General features: G+C 44.0%; 1 protein-coding gene across 1 annotated transcript; it reads left to right on the top strand.

The window, feature by feature from the left end:
- Positions 1-11795: 11795 nt before the first annotated feature.
- LOC106574896 (cell surface A33 antigen) lies at positions 11796-20053 on the top strand. The gene is made up of 7 exons (XM_045698292.2): positions 11796-11990; positions 14736-14902; positions 16315-16528; positions 16685-16849; positions 16935-17051; positions 17269-17401; positions 17527-20053. The coding sequence occupies exons 1-7, from the start codon at positions 11942-11944 to the stop codon at positions 17978-17980; spliced, it is 1299 nt and encodes a 432-aa protein (XP_045554248.1). The 5' UTR covers positions 11796-11941; the 3' UTR covers positions 17981-20053.
- Positions 20054-20827: the final 774 nt, after the last annotated feature.

The following is a 20827-nucleotide window of genomic DNA, read 5'->3' as shown; positions in this document are numbered from 1 at the left end:
ATTGGTGTACTTTAGTAATGTTCTTTGCAGCAATTCAACCATGAAGGACTGATTCTCCTCTGAACAGTTGATGCTGAGATGTGTCTGTTACTTGAACTCTGTGAAGCATTTATTTGGGCTGCAATTTCTGAGGCTGGTAACTCTAATGAACTTATCCTCTACAGCAGAGGTAACTCTGGGTCTTCCTTTCCTGTGGCGGTCCTCATGAGAGCCAATTTCATCATAGTACTTAATGGTTTTTGCGAAAGCACTTGAAATGTTCCTGATTGACTGACCTTCATGTCTTAAAGTAATGATGGACTGTCGTTTCTCTTGGCTTATTTGAGCTGTTCTTGCCATAATATGGGCTTGGTCTTTTACCAAATGGGGCTATCTTCTGTATACCACCCCTACCTTGTCACAACACAACTGATTGGCTCAAACGCTTTAAGAAGGAAAGAAATTCCACAAATGTACTTTTAAGAATGAACACCTGTTAATAATTGAAATGCGATTCAGGTGACTACCTCATGAACCTGGTTGAGAGAATGCCAAGAATGTGCAAAGCTGTCATCAAGGCAAAGGGTGGCTATTTGAAGAATCTCAAATATAAAATATATTTTGATTTGTTTAACACGTTTTTGGTTACTACATGATTCCATATGTGTTTTTTCATAGTTTTGATGTCTTCACTATTATTCTATAATGAAGAAAATAGTAAAATAAAGAAAAACCCTTGAATGAGTAAGTGTTCTAAAACTTTTGACCGTTAGTGCATATCATTAAATGAAATGACCATTGAACAGCTGAACATATCCCAGACTGTGCCTTTAAGGAAGAGAGTGAGAAAGATCCTTTCCTCTGCCCACCATTAAAGAGTAACTGCTGTAAAGCTCTGTGAGTATTTGTCCTTGCATTCATCGTCCTGGGATAAATATAGAGATTGATCATCATAGACTTTGGTTGGGTTTAGTTTTGGGGTCAAGATTGATGGTTAGATACAGTTTATGCTGAGGACTGGGGAGAACAAAATGTCATCCATTCTCAAAACCTCCATTTCCAACTGAGATAGGGAGAGCTTTACAAAAATGTTACTTATTGTCTGTAAGAAAGGGAAGAGAGCACTTTTAAAGATGACATTTTTACCAGACTGAGACTGTCCAAAAATGTTGCTTATAGTCTGTAACAAATGGCATCTTGAAAACTGGCATTTCAAATTAGAGAAATAAACTTTAATAAATGGACTATTCATTATATAAATATTTTTTTTATAAATGGACTATTCATTATTTAGTCATATGCAAATAGACAGAGAGACAGATGAACACTTGGAAAGCTATTATTCTTTCATTCATTGACTGTGTTCTTCATTGAGGAATCTAAATGTCCTCCAAATGTCAGCCATCCTGCATTCTGGAAGGTTCCTTCCTCTAGCACCAGAACTAATGGTAGGAGTTTGAAAGTGTAAGTCACAATTCAACTTTACCCCAATTATCCCCACCCATCTTCTAGCCATCCTTTCCAAATAGCTGCAACATGTTGATTAAATGTCAACTGTGTTGTCAATTCAGGAAGAACGTTCCTACACAAACGCTCACTACTGAAGGAAGCTAATCAATGAAGACAAGAAAACTGTGTTATTATGCATCATTATTTGTATTTTTTTACCCCACAGTGTTTTAATGGTGGCTTGCTGGCTTCCTGGCTGACTAGCTAGCTATCTGACTGACTAACTGACTGACTGGCTGTGTGACTGACTGACTGACTGACTGACTGACTGGCTAGGTGACTGACTAACTGGCTGGCTGGCTGGGAGACTGACTGACTGGCTGGCTAGTTGACTGACTGACTGGCTGAGTGACTGACTAACTGGCTGGCTGGGAGACTGACTGACTGGCTGGCTATGGGGCTAACTGACTGGCTGAGTGACTGACTGACTGGCTGGCTGGGAGACTGACTGACTGGCTGGTTATGGGACTAACTGACCAACTGACTGGCGGGCTGAGTGATTGAGTGTTTGGGTGACTGACTGGCTGAGTAACTGAGTGGCTGGCTGGCTATGTGACTGACTGACAAACTGACTGGCGGGCTGAGTGATTGAGTGACTGGCTGGCTGGCTGGCTGGGTGACTGACTGGCTGGCTAGGTGACTGACTGACTGACTGACTGACTGACTGACTGACTGACTGACTGGCGGGCTGAGTGATTGAGTGGCTGGGTGACTGAGTGGCTGGCTGGCCGGCTGGGTGACGGACTGGCTGGCTGGCTGGCTGACTGACTGACTGACCAACTGACTGGCGGGCTGAGTGATTGAGTGGCTGGGTGATTGACTGGCTGTCTGAGTGATTGACTGACTGGCTGGCTGGCTATGTGACTGACTGACTGGCGGGCTGAATGATTGAGTGGCTGGGTGATTGACTGGCTGTCTGAGTGATTGACTGACTGGCTGGCCGGCTGGGTGACTGACTGACTGGCTGGCTAGGTGACTGACTGACTAACTGACTGACTGACTGACTGACTGACTGGCGGGCTGAGTGATTGAGTGGCTGGGTGACTGAGTGGCTGGCTGGCTGGCCGGCTGGGTGACAGACTGGCTGGCTGGCTATGTGACTGACTGGCTGGCTGGCTATGTGACTGACTGACTGGCGGGCTGAGTGATTGAGTGGCTGGGTGACTGACTGGCTGGCTGAGTGACTGACTGACTGACTGGCTGGCTGGCTGGCTGGCTGTGTGACTGACTGGCTGGCTGGGTGACTGACTGACTGGCTGAGTGACTGACTAACTGGATAGCTGGGAGACTGACTGACTGGCTGGCTGGCCGGCTGGGTGACTGACTGACTGACTGACTGGCTGGCTGAATGCAGAAGGCTTCATTATCAAGCCAAGACATCAATGGCTACAATTCCCAGAAACATGACTGAAGGACAAACATGAGTAATTACTCTGGTTTCCTAGAGTTAGGAGCCAAAAGACGGAGGCTGCCCAATGGTCAAAAGTGTGAGAAGGTGTGATGAGGTGTGATGAGGCAGGAGGACGTGTGAGGAGGCCGGGGGACATGTGAGGAGGCAGGAGGAAATGTAGGGAGGCAGGAGGATATGAGAGGAGGTGTGAGATGGCAGGAGGATGTGTGAGGAGGCAGCATGAGGTGTGAGGAGGCAGGAGGATGTGTGAGGAGGCAGCAGGAGGTGTGAGGAGGCAGGAGGAGGTGTGAGGAGGCAGCAGGAGGTGTGAGGAGGCAGGAGGAGGTGTGAGGAGGCAGGAGGAGGTGTGAGGAGGCAGGAGGATGTGTGAGGAGGCAGGAGGCAGTGTGTGGAGGAGGTGTGAGGAGGCAGGAGGAGGTGTGAGGAGGCAGCAGGAGGTGTGAGGAGGCAGGAGGATGTGTGCGGAGGAGGTGTGAGGAGGCAGGAGGAGGTGTGAGGAGGCAGCAGGAGGTGTGAGGAGGCAGCAGGAGGTGTGAGGAGGCAGGAGGATGTGTGTGGAGGAGGTGTGAGGAGGCAGCAGGAGGTGTGAGGAGGCAGGAGGAGGTGTGAGGAGGCAGGAGGAGGTGTGAGGAGGCAGGAGGAGGTGTGAGGAGGTGTATTAATCTTTATATCAATCCTTATCCCCCTCTCAGCTCTCAGACTGACAATGGCTTTAGGAGGACACACACAGACACACACACACACACACACACACACACACACACACACACACACACACACACACACACACACACACACACACACACACACACACACACACACACACACACACACACACACACACACACACACACACACACACAGCTGTTCCCTGATCTCTGATGACTCCCCACCATTGGAGAGGGAAACAACAGTCTGCTATCACAATCACATAGGACATGTCCCCAATGGCACCCTATTCCCTATGGCTCTAGTCAAAAGTAGTGCACTATGTAGGGAATAGGGTGTTATTTGGAACGAAGGTATAATCACAATCAACTCTGAAATTGCTCTGCGGTGGATTTAATCATTTCAGTCTCATGTTGTCATTAGAGCATGGTCGATATCAGGACACATCTAGAATGTCCATCTCCAGATGAAAACATTGATATACTGCAGAGACAACAGTAAACAGAGGGAGAGAGATTCAGCTCTAGTTTATAACCTACGTATGGATGAACTGAGGGTGCTGCTATATAGCATAAGGCTCAGCCACATCCACATCTCTCTCTCTCTCACTGTCTCTCCTCTCTCTCTCTCTCCACACACACACACACACACACACACACACACACACACACACACACACACACACACCACACACACACACACACACGAGCTTGTATCCAGGTGATAGAGGATGAGCTCCTTCTGATTCAGGCCAGAACACCTCCACCTCACTACTAGAAACCCTCCATGTGATCAGTCCAGAACACACTACTAGAAACCTACTAGAAACCCTCCATGTGATCAGTCCAGAACACACTACTAGAAACCTACTAGAAACCCTCCATGTGATCAGTCCAGAACACACTACTAGAAACCTACTAGAAACCCTCCATGTGATCAGTCCAGAACACACTACTAGAAACCCTCCATGTGATCAGTCCAGAACACACTACTAGAAACCTACTAGAAACCCTCCATGTGATCAGTCCAGAACACACTACTAGAAACCCTCCATGTGATCAGCCCAGAACACACTACTAGAAACCTACTAGAAACCCTCCATGTGATCAGTCCAGAACACACTACTAGAAACCTACTAGAAACCCTCCATGTGATCAGCCCAGAACACACTACTAGAAACCTACTAGAAACCCTCCATGTGATCAGTCCAGAACACACTACTAGAAACCCTCCATGTGATCAGTCCAGAACACACTACTAGAAACCTACTAGAAAACCCTCCATGTGATCAGCCCAGAACACACTACTAGAAACCTACTAGAAACCCTCCATGTGATCAGTCCAGAACACACTACTAGAAACCTACTAGAAAACCCTCCATGTGATCAGTCCAGAACACACTACTAGAAACCTACTAGAAAACCCTCCATGTGAATGGGCCAGAACACAGTACTAGAAACCTACTAGAAACCCTCCATGTGATCAGTCCAGAACACACTACTAGAAACCCTCCATGTGATCAGTCCAGAACACACTGCTAGAAACCCTCCATGTGATCAGTCCAGAACACACTACTAGAAACCCTGCATGTGATCAGTCCAGAACACACTACTAGAAACCCTCCATGTGATCAGTCCAGAACACACTACTAGAAACCTACTAGAAAACCCTCCATGTGAATGGGCCAGAACACAGTACTAGAAACCTACTAGAAACCCTCCATGTGATCAGTCCAGAACACACTACTAGAAACCTACTAGAAACCCTCCATGTGATCAGTCCAGAACACACTACTAGAAACCCTCCATGTGATCAGTCCAGAACACACTACTAGAAACCTACTAGAAACCCTCCATGTGATCAGTCCAGAACACACTACTAGAAACCCTCCATGTGATCAGCCCAGAACACACTACTAGAAACCTACTAGAAACCCTCCATGTGATCAGTCCAGAACACACTACTAGAAACCTACTAGAAACCCTCCATGTGATCAGCCCAGAACACACTACTAGAAACCTACTAGAAACCCTCCATGTGATCAGTCCAGAACACACTACTAGAAACCCTCCATGTGATCAGTCCAGAACACACTACTAGAAACCTACTAGAAAACCCTCCATGTGATCAGCCCAGAACACACTACTAGAAACCTACTAGAAACCCTCCATGTGATCAGTCCAGAACACACTACTAGAAACCTACTAGAAAACCCTCCATGTGATCAGTCCAGAACACACTACTAGAAACCTACTAGAAAACCCTCCATGTGAATGGGCCAGAACACAGTACTAGAAACCTACTAGAAACCCTCCATGTGATCAGTCCAGAACACACTACTAGAAACCCTCCATGTGATCAGTCCAGAACACACTGCTAGAAACCCTCCATGTGATCAGTCCAGAACACACTACTAGAAACCCTGCATGTGATCAGTCCAGAACACACTACTAGAAACCCTCCATGTGATCAGTCCAGAACACACTACTAGAAACCCTCCATGTGATCAGTCCAGAACACACTACTAGAAACCCTCCATGTGATCAGTCCAGAACACACTACTAGAAACCTACTAGAAAACCCTCCATGTGAATGGGCCAGAACACAGTACTAGAAACCTACTAGAAACCCTCCATGTGATCAGTCCAGAACACACTACTAGAAACCCTCCATGTGATCAGTCCAGAACACACTGCTAGAAACCCTCCATGTGATCAGTCCAGAACACACTACTAGAAACCCTCCATGTGATCAGTCCAGAACACACTACTAGAAACCCTCCATGTGATCAGTCCAGAACACACTACTAGAAACCCTCCATGTGATCAGTCCAGAACACACTACTAGAAACCCTCCATGTGATCAGTCCAGAACACACTACTAGAAACCCTCCATGTGATCAGTCCAGAACACACTACTAGAAACCCTCCATGTGATCAGTCCAGAACACACTACTAGAAACCTACTAGAAAACCCTCCATGTGATCAGTCCAGAACACACTACTAGAAACCTACTAGAAAACCCATGCATGGAAAATGGCCCTCTATTCCTTTCATAGTGCATTACTTTGACCAGGGTCTATTGCTCTGGTCACTATAAAGAGAATACCTTGCCATAATGGTACAAGAAAAATATCAGAGAGAGAAACAAAGAGAGAAAACAAGAAAATAAGAGTGTGTAGGTGTGTCTGTGTCAGTTTGGCAGGGGGGAGGGGGGAGGAAGCTACCTGTATGTGAGGAACTCTGTGCTGTGGAGATGACACACCCCTTTTCAAACCAGTCTGACTAGATATAACGCTTCCCCAATTCTGACACATACACCCTTCCTGTTCCTGACTGAAACCTGACCAGTCTTTTCCACACACACGCTCCTCCCTCACCTTTAAGCTTGAAGAAATAAATCAATATAGAATCATAATGAAGGTGTTTCTCTCTCAGGGATCCTGGCACCACTGGTGAAAATACCATCTGGGGCCTGTTGCACAAAACTAGGATAAGGGATTAAGCCAGGATATCTTGGTGATCCTGGCTCAATTGATCCATAATCCGGTTGCACTAAAGATGGATAGGGGGCAGGAGGATATGTTATGGTATAAATTACCATGGAGATTTATTCTGTGGAGCTAGCCTGCTCCAGACCAGGCTAAATTCCAGGATCTATTTAATCTCATCCCTAATGTCAGTCAGCAGTCACCACAAATGGAAACCAATAGTTATTTCACTGCTCACTATACATTGTTATCACATAACTAGACCCACTGTCATTATTTAAACGTTTGTGATCATTAATTTCAATGATTTTGGATAAAAAATAATTTTTAGATTATGTTGCTATCATTAGATAATTTAGTTTCCCATAGACTATAAGGCTATATATAAAATGATAGAATATTAGGGCCACAGAGGGGAAAAAAACACAAGTAATAATATTGTAACCGGTTGTTTTAAAGGAGGACAGTTGTTAAAATGACAGATGTGGGGCATTTCGTGAAATTGTACTTCAGTATGGTTTCATAAACAAAGACATGCTGATGTGCCAGAATATTAAGTATCACATTGTCATAAGTATCAAAACTGTAAAAACAATATGTAGCTTTTCTGCAGAAAGAACCAGCCTCATAAATTTATGACTTTATCCTTTTTCTTCAGTGTGGCCCTAGTACTCTGTCATATAAACAAATACACATTCCATATGAATATAAAAACACAATGTGTAACATTATGTTCCTTTATTGAATAAGGACAAAACAAAGCAGGTAAACCATCAGCTCCTTTCGAAACTGAAGTCACAGTGACTACAAGATGGAAAGCACAGAATCCAAGCATATTATACAAAATGATACATACACATTCAAAGGTCTGTATATAACACACCCTGCATGTCTGCACACTAAAATAAATGCAGGACAAATCCATACACATCAACTGAACAGACAAATGAATGGATGCAGTAGCCTCCCTGCAGCCTTGTATTACACACAGTATACCGCACAAACATCATAAGAGGCCAAATTCGTAAAAAAACGAACCCAAAAAAAACCCAATTCCTCTGCCACCGCAGGACATATTTAACCAAAATTGAAAGCACACATACTAACTAAAATAATTCAACACATATTGGTCCCTCAGCAGCCGACCACTGTCGTCATCAGGGAAGATTGCCGGATTGTCCCAGTCCATGGCTGGTGGCACTCTGGGGGCCCTCTCCTTCCTCAGGCAGGCCACATTGTGGAGGACAGCACAAGCCACAGTAATATCACATGCCCTAACAGGGCTGACCCTTAATTTGTGAAGGCAGTGAAAGCGTGCCTTCAGGAGGCCAAAGGTCATTTCAACTCTGGCCCTGGTCCTGGCATGGGCATGGTTGTAGGCCTGCTGTGCTTCCTGGGGGTCTGTGAAAGGTGTCAGGAGAAAAGGCTGGCAGCCATACCCCCTGTCTCCCAGCAGCACACCAGAGAATTCACCTGTCAACACAAAATCTCATCATTACTACCTCATAAACACAGTGATATTCTTGACACAGCCATGATGGTTATAAATAGGGGTTGTGTGGCTTACCTTGTGATAGGCACTGATAGATTTCAGAGGCCCGAAAGATTCTGGAGTCATGGACTGAGCCAGGCCATTTTGCCACAACATTGCTGATCACACAGTCAGCATTGCAGACCATCTGAAATCATAAGATGAGGAATATTACACCAATCAATGCACATCACTGGCAATGCAGAGTGTTCGTCAATGGACAATATCAAAAAGTTATGTTCACCTGAACATTAATGCTGTGAAAGGATTTCCTATTCACAAAATCGGCCTCATGGGCACCTGAGGGGGCTTTTATCCTTATGTGTGTGCAGTCCACTGCACCAATGACATTGGGGAAACCTGTCACACAAAGTAATGAGTATCCTACTATGTGTTAACAGTTGTCCTGTAATTTGTAGATCCTCTTACCTGCAATCCTATAGAACTCCTCTTTGATGTCACAGAGTCTTCTGTGGCCAGGGAAGGAGATGAAGACATCTGCTAATGCTTTGATAGCCAGACACACACTCCTTATTGTGCGGCAAATTGTGGCCTTGTTCAGCTGTTCTGCATCCCCCACTGAGTACAGGAAGGCTCCACTAGAAAAAAAGCGCAAGGCCACACAAACCATTTGCTCCACACTCAGTGCATGGCTCCGTGCAGTGCGGTGCTTAATCCTGGGACCCAGTAGTCTGCATAGATACCTGATGCCATCTGCAGAAAACCTGTATCTTTCATATAGATGGTCATCAGGGAAGGCCAGTGGGTCCAACCGGTCCCTGAAGACCCTTTCTCGCCTGAAGGCTCTCCTCAGCACAAGTGCTTCTTCATCCACCACATCTCGCACGAATGGGCATGCCATTGTCAGAGCAGAAAGGAACACACAATTTTGGGCCTTCATATAGGCTAGTGGCCACACCTGGTGCTGGGGGGGTGGGCAAAAGAGGGCGATGCCTTATAACGATGACTTGGTTGTACTGATTGCTGGGAAAATAAAAAAAACCTTAGAAAGATGCCACCGTCCTGTGTGCTCACAATAAGAGCTCATATGTCATGGCTCACTTGACTTTACGAGAATATACCTAATTTTTATTTTGAGCTGTGTCATCTTCTTGGAGCTGGGGGAGGAAAGAAAAATAATGATTAATACATTTGTGTTACAGTTAGCATACAGTGAAGGCATATCTCACCTCCCTCTCAAGTTTTTTTATTTCAAGGTCCAGTTTCCTAATTGTCCTCTTTTTTATTTCGGACTCCAGTGCAAGATTTTCCATCTTTTTCTTCTTGTACTGAATGTCTATGTCTGCCAGTTCTATTTGGCGCCGGAGGTGGTTGCCATACAACTTTCTGATAGCTTGTGAGCTCTGTGAACACAATACAATTAGCGCAGCTGGAATTTGGCAGGATGTGGTGTCCTTTTATTAATACGCACTATGTTGCCAGGCTGGTTTTCCCACTGTATAGCATCTGGGTCCTGTAAAAGAAATTAGATTTTTTGATTTTGATGAGGACTCCTCACCATTGTAGAGTAAATAGTACTTTCACAGTCTTAACATGATACCTCATGCCTTCTGGAATCCAGAGAGATGGTCTCCTCCTCATCATCGTCTCCATCATGTGCTGTTGCTGCTGCACTGGGGCCTTCACCCTATCACATTTAATCGGATTCATATTGAAGCTAGTAGACAAGACATGCCAGGCCTACAGTATGCCTTTGATGGAGTACTCACTGGATCAGCATCGTCTGGTGCTTGTGCTGGTGGCTCTAACAGGAACACAGTGCTGCCAGACACTGCAAGGCAATAGGTAAACCAAAGTCAGACAGTCCAAATTGATTCAATATGAATGTGGTTGTATCCCATGTAGAGATGGAAGGACATACCTTGAATGAAGCGGGTGGCATCTTGGGAGGAACCTATGCTCGTCTCTTTCCCCCCAGGGATCCCCTCTAAGACGGGCCTGCCTTTATTTAGCTCCAAGGCCATGTCATCTGCTGGGGTAAGGTCAGCCTTTGGTGACCCACCACCCGTGCCTTGTCTGTGGGTATTCTTTTTCACTGCTAAAACAGTACAGACAATGTGTGAGCAGGCACCTTCTGGGTACAATATATGCTTGTGCTTTGTTAAATATTAGTCAGGGACCATACCATTCTGCAGAATGTTCTTGTATTTGATTTTGACCTGCTGCCATGTCCGTTTTGGCCCGTTCATGTTTAATCTACACACACACACACACACACACACACACACACACACACACACACACACACACACACACACACACACACACATTTAATGGAGTCACACTGCAAAAAATTACTTGGTATTTTTGTCTTGTTTTCAGTAAAAATATCAAAAAATCTATCATAGCTTTATACAGTGTGATGGAGTTACTTTACACAATTTCACTCATATCTGCAGTGCATTTCAATTAAAAATTTTACCGTTTCATAATTACAGTACAACTGCATTTTTGGAGATGTGAATTAAATATTTGAATTGTAATTGTGATGTTTCAGCGGAGCGGTGACTGTGTAATTGTGCACTACTTACGCATTCAGGCGGTCTGCAATACTTTGCCACGCTTTTTCTCTTTGCTTTATCACTGTGGCGGTGTTGCCTTTCTTCTTAATTATATATTTTACCTCCTCGTATGCCTCCATGAGGATTTGTGCTTCCGACGGGGAAAAGTACGCGGCTCTAGTTGCCATGGTAAATCAGTTAATCTGTGATCTGTGGCGGGGTCTATTTGAGTGAGCCGTGAGCGCGCACCTATCCAGGATTGGTTTCACCTGGCTTAATGAATCCGTGTCTGCTCATCCTGGCTTGGTCTTTGTGCAACCAATTAAGCCTGGACGCACATGTTTTGGCTTCATTGAGCTCAGCTGAGTCATTTATCCCGGATGTCTTAATTCTACTTTTGTGCAACAGGCCCCTGTCTCTACTGTCCTCTCTCAATTCTGCACATTCAAATTACAGAAGAGAATCTATTTGCATTCAAAAATGCATTTGTGTCTTATGGCTGTTGGTAAGACTTAGTCACTGCAAGTGCATACAAGTTTCTCTTGACAAAGTGTAGAGTCAAAGTTGCAAAAGGTTAGTCTGGTGAGAAAAACAAAATAACAGGGCATGTACCGACAAGATAAGAGGGCGGGCAGAGAATGCTACCTGCAAAATATCAACGTTCTGATTGTCACTCATTTTGAAGTTCTCATCGCAACCAGGAACGCACTAAGCACAAGTTTTGGTACTTAGCCTAGTGAGCCTTCTACCTGGCCAAGGTCTTGTCCGCGGTCCATAGACTACAAAAAACAACGCCGGTAACCGGCGAGGTCGTAACTGTTACTGAACTATGATGGCCTCGCAGAAAGGGATGTTTGCTGGCGTTTTACTTTGTCTCGGTGAGTTTACTGATCTTATATAATTTCATAAATGTCTCTATGTTATACAACAAGAGCCACACCCATGTGTTTTTTGGGAGGGAAATGTCTCACCTTTATAGACATCTATATGGTATCGGTGTGGCGTCACCTCACGTGTTCAGCTCATCTTGTTTTGTACAAATTGGTAGAATCGGATGCAGTTACATATATCAAAAAGCAGAAAGTAAAAGAATGCAATACATTTTGTATTTACTGCCTGGCGTCCAGAGAGAAGAAACAGAGAGCAACATCATTTAAAAAACCTTGAGTCTGTTGATGCACCTGTGCGTCAATCTAAGTAACATAATAAAACAATCCCTATTAAAATCCATCCATTTAAACTAGAGCCATCAGTTTTCTTGCAATGAACGACCACTATGGGAAGGGGAGACTCTCACGAACACGTTGGTATTCTCTGTTTTGGACTATTTATTTTACCTTTATTTAACTAGGCAAGTCAGTTAAGAACAAATTATTATTTACAATGATGGCCTACCCTGGCCAAACCCTCCCCTAACCTGGACAACGCTGGACCAATTGTGCTGCCCTATGGGACTCCCCATCACAGCAGGTTGTGATACAGCCCGGGATCGAACCCGGGTCTGTAGTGACGCCTCTAGACCGCCCGGACTAGTCTCAAGATAACCCATACAAACCAATGGAGGTAGTTTTGCTCCAACAAATATATTCACAAAAAAAGCTACAATATTTCCTGAGCTTTCTAATCTCCTAGGTAGAGGACAGACACTTCAAAACTTTAGTCAAAAAATAAATCATAAAGGAATGTATTTTTTGCCATTTATGAATGTTCTTCAATGAGTTTCTACGGGCTATAGTAGTAATGGCCAAATTCAATATTTTATCAAATATATGTATTTTATTTTAGGGGCCCTAAAATTCTAAATCCAATAGCTAAATGATCCATGGTATGACCATCTTAAAAAATTCCATATGTTAACTTAGTACCCTAGTAGCTAACCCTAACCCTAGTAGCTAACCCTAACCCTAGTAGCTAACCTTAACCCTAACCCTAGTAGCTAACCCTAACCCTAGTAGCTAACCCTAACCCTAGTAGCTAACCCTAGTAGCTAACCCTAACCCTAGTAGCTAACCCTAGTAGCTAACCCTAACCCTAGTAGCTAACCCTAACCCTGGCCCTAGTAGCTAACCCTAACCCTAGTAGCTAACCCTGGCCCTAGTAGCTAACCCTAACCCTAGTAGCTAACCCTAACGCTAGTAGCTAACCCTAACCCTAGTAGCTAACCCTAGTAGCTAACCCTAACCCTAGTAGCTAACCCTAACCCTAGTAGCTAACCCTAACCCTAGTAGCTAACCCTAACCCTAGTAGCTAACCCTAACCCTAGTAGCTAACCCTAACCCTAACCCTAGTAGCTAACCGTTAACCATTTGGTGTTAATGCCTAACCTTAACAATTTGGAGTTAATTCCTGAACTGAACCCTAACCTTAAATTCAGAGTTAATGCCTAAACTTAACCTTAAACACTTAGAAATTTGACGTTTGAGAAACATGGCTGAAGCTCTAATTCTGATGTGAGACTGTGAGAGCTGGTAGTTAGAGAGTGCTGGATGACACAGGCAGGAGAGGTGCCCAACCCTAAACACTTTGCATTCCCACTGGAGGACAACAGGGGCCTATAAGTGTCCATACGTATCAATGTGAAAACAAATGCTTTTTATTTTTTAAGTCACATAAATCTTGCTATAATATTTATACATGTACACACAGTGTACGTCTGTGTGGTTAGAATGTCCGCCCTGAGATTGGAAGATTGGGAGTTTGATATCTGGCTGAGTCGTCCTAAAGACTGTAATGGGAGCATTGAGGTGATTGGGGAAACAGTTCTGTCTTGCACAAGCCAAGGTTTTGTGCAAGGCTTCTCACTCCCTTACTGTAAGTGGGTGTAACCCGTCCTTTAGTTTCTAAAGCCCTGTCATAATGGAGGACAACATAATAAGACTCACGGTGCTATGACATTACCTGTGTGGGTTTATATTGCTGCAGTTGGAGGCTTTCCTCTGTACTCCAGCACACCCGTATCTAAGATGACTGTTAAGCCTAGATTCCAGAATTCCATTAATCCACATACCCTGGCTGCAATTCCAGTGCAATGTCTCAACTACTTCACTGTTATAGTACACGCTACGCAGTACACATTAAATCTATCTCATAAACCTTACACCCATGTGTTTTAATACTCTAGCAAAGTTAAATGCGCCCACCAGAAGGCAATGCTATTCGACGTAATTCCTGCCCTAGAGCGGAAATGCTTGTTTAGGTTCCACCTCTGAAGAATGACGCAGGCTATTTATACATATTTGTGAATTGGGGGTTGTAAAGAAGGTTGTGGTGAAACAAATGGGAACTGCGAGCTGTCTGTGTAGTTGTGGGGAAACACAACGCTGACATGGAAAGTCCCCACTTCAGATTTCCCACTTCAAGCCCAAATATATCATACTTTGACTAAAACAATGACTTCTTGAATTGTTGTGCAACATCTCGGGCATCGTCTTTCAGTTGAAAAAAATAATTCCGCTCTTGTGGTACTTTAAGGTTTTCTCTCCTTCAAGTTGGTGGCAGCTCATTTGCCATTAGTTTCAGTGTTACAAAGCACTTCATTTTAAGTGTTCACCTCCTACAGCTCTATACGTCAGTGTCTGTAAAACCTGTCTTCCTGTCCCCCTGTTTGTCTCTCTCTGTCCCAGTCGTGTCCATGACTGTAGCTTTACAGGTGTCCATCCCTGAGAGGTCCTATGAGTTCGCCAGGGGAGACAACATCACTATACCATGCACCTTCAAACCCAAGAACCCAGTCAACAATCTGGTCATCATATCCTGGTTGGCTGAAGCAGACAAACCCGGAGAGCCAGAGGTAATAAACCAACCAGAAACCCCTCTGATCAGCCCTGACTATTACATTCAGTGGGTTTAAACTATTGATCCCCTTGATAAACAGGAGCAATAATTGGGACATTTTTATACTACAGTTGTGTAGAGAAAGTGATTTGATTTAACAAGCCATTTTTTTCTCTCAAGAAGTTAGGGCTCAAAATTGACACCCCTAATGATTGTTATAAATATAGTAGTAAAACGTGTTTTTGGGTTCCATATTCCGTACGGACATAATGACTACATCAAGTTTGTTGGATGCATTTGCAGTTTGTTTTTCAGGTTATTTTGTGCCCAATTAAAATTAATGGTAAATAATGTATCGTGTCATTTTGGAGTCACTTCTATTGTAAATAAGAATAGAAAATATTTCTGAACACTTGTACATTAATGTGGATGCTACCATGGTTACGGATAATCCTTGGCCTTTCTAGGGAGTTTTTCCTAGCCACTGTGCTTCTACACCTGCATTGCTTGCTGTTTGGGGTTTTAGGCTGGGTTTCTTTACAGCACTTTGAGATATCAGCTGATGTAAGAAGGGCTATATAAATACATTTGCTTTTGATTTGATTTAACCTCCCCTGTTATTGGTAATGGTGGGAGTTTAGTATGTCTTGAGGGTTTGATCTTTGATCCTCTAACTTTCTCACTCATCAATATTCACGATTCATTAGGAAGAAACCTAGAGAGGAACCAGGCTATGAGGGGTGGCCAGTCCTCTTCTGGCTGTGCCGGGTGGAGATTATAACAGAACATGGCCAAGATGTTGAAATGTTCATAAATGACCAGCATGGTCAAATAATAATAATCACAGTAGTTGTCGAGTTGGCTTTTCATAGCCGATCATTGAGAATATCTCTACCGCTCCTGCTGTCTCTAGAGAGTTGAAAACAGCAGGTCTGGGACAGGTAGCACGTCCGGTGAACAGGTCAGGGTTCCATAGCCGCAGGCAGAACAGTTGAAACTGGAGCAGCAGCATGGCCAGGTGGACTGGGGGCAGCAAGGAGTCATCATGCCAGGTAGTCCTGATGCTTGGTCCTAGGGTTCAGATCCTCCTCCGAGAGAGAGAGTATTAGAGAGAGCATACTTAAATTCACACAGGACACCGGAGATGACAGGAGAAATACTCCAGATATAACAGACTGACCCTAGCCCCCCGACACACAAACTACTGCAGCATAAATACTGGAGGCTGAGACAAGAGGGGTCAGGAGACACTGTGGCCCCATCCGATGATACCCCCGGACAGGGCCAAACAGGCAGGATATAACCCCACCCACTTTGCCAAAGCACAGCCCACAAAGTATAGTATAGCCCACAAAGATCTCCGCCACGGCACAACCCAAGGGGGTTAGCGTTGGTGTTTACAGGTGTTGTTGAAATTGTTGTTTCCAGGTGACCATCCTCACCTCCTACTCTACTGGTGAACTGGACATCACTGACCGGTATGAAGGAAGAGTTTCCCTAGAGCAGGACATAGCTAAAGGAGTAGCCAACCTGAAGCTGTCCTCCATCGGTCTCCTAGACAACCGACTATTCGAGTGTCGGGTCTCCATCCCCAAGGATGACAAGGGTCAGCTGGCTGACAGCACCCGTCTGGTGGTCCTGGGTAAAAAAACAATGACTCCCATAGAATTAAGTAGAATATTACATAATAAACCGTAGAATTTAGCTTCATTCCGCTTTATTCCATAATAAACCTTAGAAATCCGTAAAGTGTCGATGATTACTGTTTAACTTAACATTGCAAATATTGTGTACACAGTGGCTCCCTCTGTGCCTATCTGTAAGATTGATGGGAGGGCAGAGTACTTCCAGAACATCAGTCTCACCTGTCTGTCTGAAGAGGGCTCTCCTCTCCCTACCTACAAGTGGCAAGGCTACGACGTCAAAAACATGCCCCGAGCACCTGCACCCAAGACAACAGACAGTATGTAGTGTCTGTGTGTGCTTGTTCAGTTTCAGTTGATATGACCTTGACTCTTGACCTAACAGGTTGTCTCCGTCTCTTCCAGAGGATGGTGTCCTGTCTCTCTTCAACCTCACCATAGAATCCTCAGGATACTACATCTGTACCTCCACTAATAAGATCCGTAGTGCCAAATGCAACCTGACGCTGTCCGTCATGCCACGTGAGTGTGCAACACAAGACTGTGTTAGCCTGCTGAGCTACAGCTTAGGCATTATCTCTGGGAGCTAACACAAATGTTGAGATCCGAGGCAGCGTAACCATCACATGAGGATGGTCCTGTTACAGGATACATACAGACACATTTTATCAATAGAAATGTAAATTCCTCTCCTCTCCTCTTCTCTTCTCATCCTCCTCCTCTCCTCTCTCTCCTGTAGCGTCTATGGCCATGGGTTCAACAGCAGGTATCATTGGCGGCGTTGTGGTTGGTGTTCTGGTGCTGCTCAGCATCCTCCTCTACTGCTGCTGCTGCAGAAAGAAGAAGGACAAGGCAGAGGAGTACGCTATGGGGTACGTATGGTCTGACACACACACACACACACACACACACACACACACACACACACACACCATGAGAGCTGAGATGGTGAGAACAGACAGCGTGCTGAGTCTCCTGTCCACTGATATGTCCTCAGGGTTCCAGAGGGGGAGGAGTTCCACGACGACAAACCTGTGGTGAACGGCGAGGTTCGCCAGACACGCAGCATGGAAGACGACGATGACCACCCACCAAAGATCGTGGACCGCCACGACCAGTACAAGGAACGCAGCGAGAAGGACTACGATGACCGTCGCAGCGACTACGATGACCGTCGCAGCGACTACGATGACCGCCGCGATGGCTATGATGACCGCCGCGATGGCTATGATGACCGCCACAGCGACTACGGTGACCGCCGCGATGGCTATGATGACCGCAGGGACCAGGACGACCGCTACTCTGACCGCCGTGACCGGTACGACCGTGATCGTGTTTACGATGAACGCAGCGACGGCGGACGGTACAGTGATCGTTATGATGACCGTGACAGACCTCCCAGTGTACCCGCCAATAAACCTGCTAAGCCTTCTAAAAATAGAATAGATTAGAACCACTTCATGTTTCCCGCAACTTGTTTTTGAAGTGGTTGAAAATATTACTATTATAAAATAGTCGCTAGGTCAGGCTTCACAAAGTGCCTCGCTACTAGACTGAACCTGGTTACATAAATAACAGGACGACAGATACTCAACTAAGTTAAAGCCTATAGATCAGGGATCATCAAACAGATTCAGCTGCCAGATGGTGTTTTTCCTTTAGCAGAAGTTCAGGGGTTTGGAACATAATTATATATCATTTGTAGACGGCAAATTGACTGCAAGAAGCCGAAACGGATGTAATATTTGACAAATATATAATAATTTAGAACCTTGCTTACATTTGTATACCATCACATATATATCGCTCTTGTGTGTGGGAATATTTGAACAGATTTCCAAAATGAAATTCACTTGGAGCTAATTTCCTGGTTTTTGTACAGTCTTTTATGTTCAACAATAGCAAATCTACAAACAAAAAAATATTTTTTGGGGTTCAGAAAAGTTGGGGGGCCAAAAAAAAGGGTCTGTCAGTTGGGGAACCGTGCTAGAGACCACTAGAGGTGGAGCATCATTGTGTCACTGTTATCTATGTAAAGGCCTTCTATGTGGAGTACAGCCTATGATTGGAGGAAGGGTGGCCTCAATTCAGTTCAGTAGTCAGGAAGCGAATTGGAATGCTGATTTCAAGATTTGAAAAGTGCCATCTAGTATTTTCAATGAGGATTTTTTAACATTTTTATTCTTGAATCTGAATTTAAATTTGCATTCTGTTATAAGCTGCCATTGCCTGAATAAGACTGTATGAATTCTCAGTGCAGTTTATTGGAAAATGCATTTTTCCTCCTGCCTTACTGTCTGTCTACTGTTGGTGTGACAGAAGAGCTTTTCATGTCCGTCTCAGGTCTTGGCTGTTTGAGAACCACATGCTTTTTGGTGACGGTTTATTTGTTTTTATCAACTGTGGATTGCTAATACCCTCTAATATAAAATGTTGGAGTTACATTTAATATCAATGCTAATACCCTCTAATATAAAATGTTGGAGTTACATTTAATATTTACATTTACCTTTTTTTTTTTTTTTTACATTTTTTACATTTTTAGTCATTTAGCAGACGCTCTTATCCAGAGCGACTTACAGTAGTGAATGCATACATTTCATACATTTGTTTTTTTTTTTTTTTTTTTTTTTTTCCTGTGCTAGCCCCCCGTGGGAATCGAACCCACAACCCTGGTGTTGCAAACACCATGCTCTACCAACTGAGCTACAGGGAAGGCTAATATCAATGCTAATACCCTCTAATATAAAATGTTGGAGTTACATTTAATATCAATGCTAATACCCTCTAATATAAAATGTTGGAGTTACATTTAATATCAATGCTAATACCCTCTAATATAAAATGTTGGAGTTACATTTAATATCAATGCTAATACCCTCTAATATAAAATGTTGGAGTTACATTTAATATCAATGCTAATACCCTCTAATATAAAATGTTACATTTAATATCAATGCTAATACCCTCTAATAAATTAATAAAGTTGTTTTCATTACTTAGAAGTGTTGTGTTTGGTACATGTGTCTAGCGTCATGATGCTTGTTAATACAGTGTTTCAGCTGGGAGCAGTGTAGGGTCAGGTGTCTTCATTAACATATTCAAACCATGACTTGTTTTTGGAGTGAGTGACTCAATCAGGCCTTTGGAAAGAGAACCCACTTTAAGAACAGAGAGAAACTAGTTTCAGTCTGTGGCATGTGCCTGTTGTTTCACTTCTTCATTATAGCCTGAGGCCAGACAACACTAAACTAGTGGCTTTATTGGGTTCAGACCTTTTACATAGGTCTGTCTGAGTGAGGAGTTTGTATCTAAGGAAGGGAAGATCATCTTGTCTTTAATCTTTGCCAAAAATGTCTAACCTTTGTTTTGTTTTTATGCATTTGAAATGTACGAGGGACACAATTTAACTAGTTAAAACATCAAATGTTGTGAGCAGTGTAAAAAAACTTCAAACATCAAATGTTTTGGTTAGATGTGATGGTACAATTAATAACTGTAAATAAAATGTATCATGTTTCTAATCTGTGTAGAAATGTTTTCATTGGGATTAAAGTGAATTCATATTAAAGCCAGATGTATCTATTACAAGGCCACAATGTGTGTGGTTTCAGTGCAGACAAAATGATCTCTCTGTCTCTCTCTCTCTGTCTCTCTGTCTGTCTGGAAAAATGAATGTACAGAACTTGAAGAAACGACAGGGGGCAGTGATGCACCTTGACTAATGTGTCTTCGTTGTGGGACTGTTCACTATTGCCTAGTTTGTCTCTGTCTCACAGATTAGTCTACAGTGGCACCGTTGATTAACCTACTGTGGTACCGTTGATTAGCCTACTGTGGCGCCGTTGATTAGTCTACAGTGGCACCGTTAATTAGCCTACTGTGGTACCGTTGATTAGTCTACTGTGGCGCCGTTGATTAGTCTACTGTGGCGCCGTTGATTAGCCTACTGTGGTACCGTTGATTAGTCTACTGTGGCGCCGTTGATTAGTCTACTGTAGCGCCGTTGATTAGTCTACTGTAGTGCCGTTGATTAGTCTACTGTGGCGCCGTTGATTAGTCTACTGTGGTACTGTTGATTAGCCTACTGTGGTGCCGTTGATTAGTCTACTGTGGTACCGTTGATTAGCCTACTGTGGTACCGTTGATTAGTCTACTGTGGTACCGTTGATTAGCCTACTGTGGTACCATTGATTAGTCTACTGTGGTACCGTTGATTAGTCTACTGTGGTGCCGTTGATTAGTCTACTGTAGTGCCGTTGATTAGTCTACTGTGGTGCTGTTGATTAGTCTACTGT

The sequence above is a fragment of the Salmo salar genome, chromosome 16 (assembly GCF_965601325.2).
Source record: "Salmo salar chromosome 16, fSalSal1, whole genome shotgun sequence".
Classification (NCBI taxonomy): domain Eukaryota; kingdom Metazoa; phylum Chordata; class Actinopteri; order Salmoniformes; family Salmonidae; genus Salmo; species Salmo salar.
Note: the sequence above shows the minus strand (reverse complement) of the source record. Positions and strands in the feature narration are given on the sequence as shown.

Excerpts from the sequence above, each read along its gene's own strand:
- LOC106574896 (XM_045698292.2), top strand. The coding sequence starts at position 11,942 with ATGATGGCCTCGCAGAAAGGGATGTTTGCTGGCGTTTTACTTTGTCTC. Across the intron at positions 16,850-16,934 it reads TGCACCCAAGACAACAGACA|AGGATGGTGTCCTGTCTCTC; the intron begins GTATGTAGTGTC and ends CGTCTCTTCCAG. Across the intron at positions 17,052-17,268 it reads GACGCTGTCCGTCATGCCAC|CGTCTATGGCCATGGGTTCA; the intron begins GTGAGTGTGCAA and ends TCTCTCCTGTAG.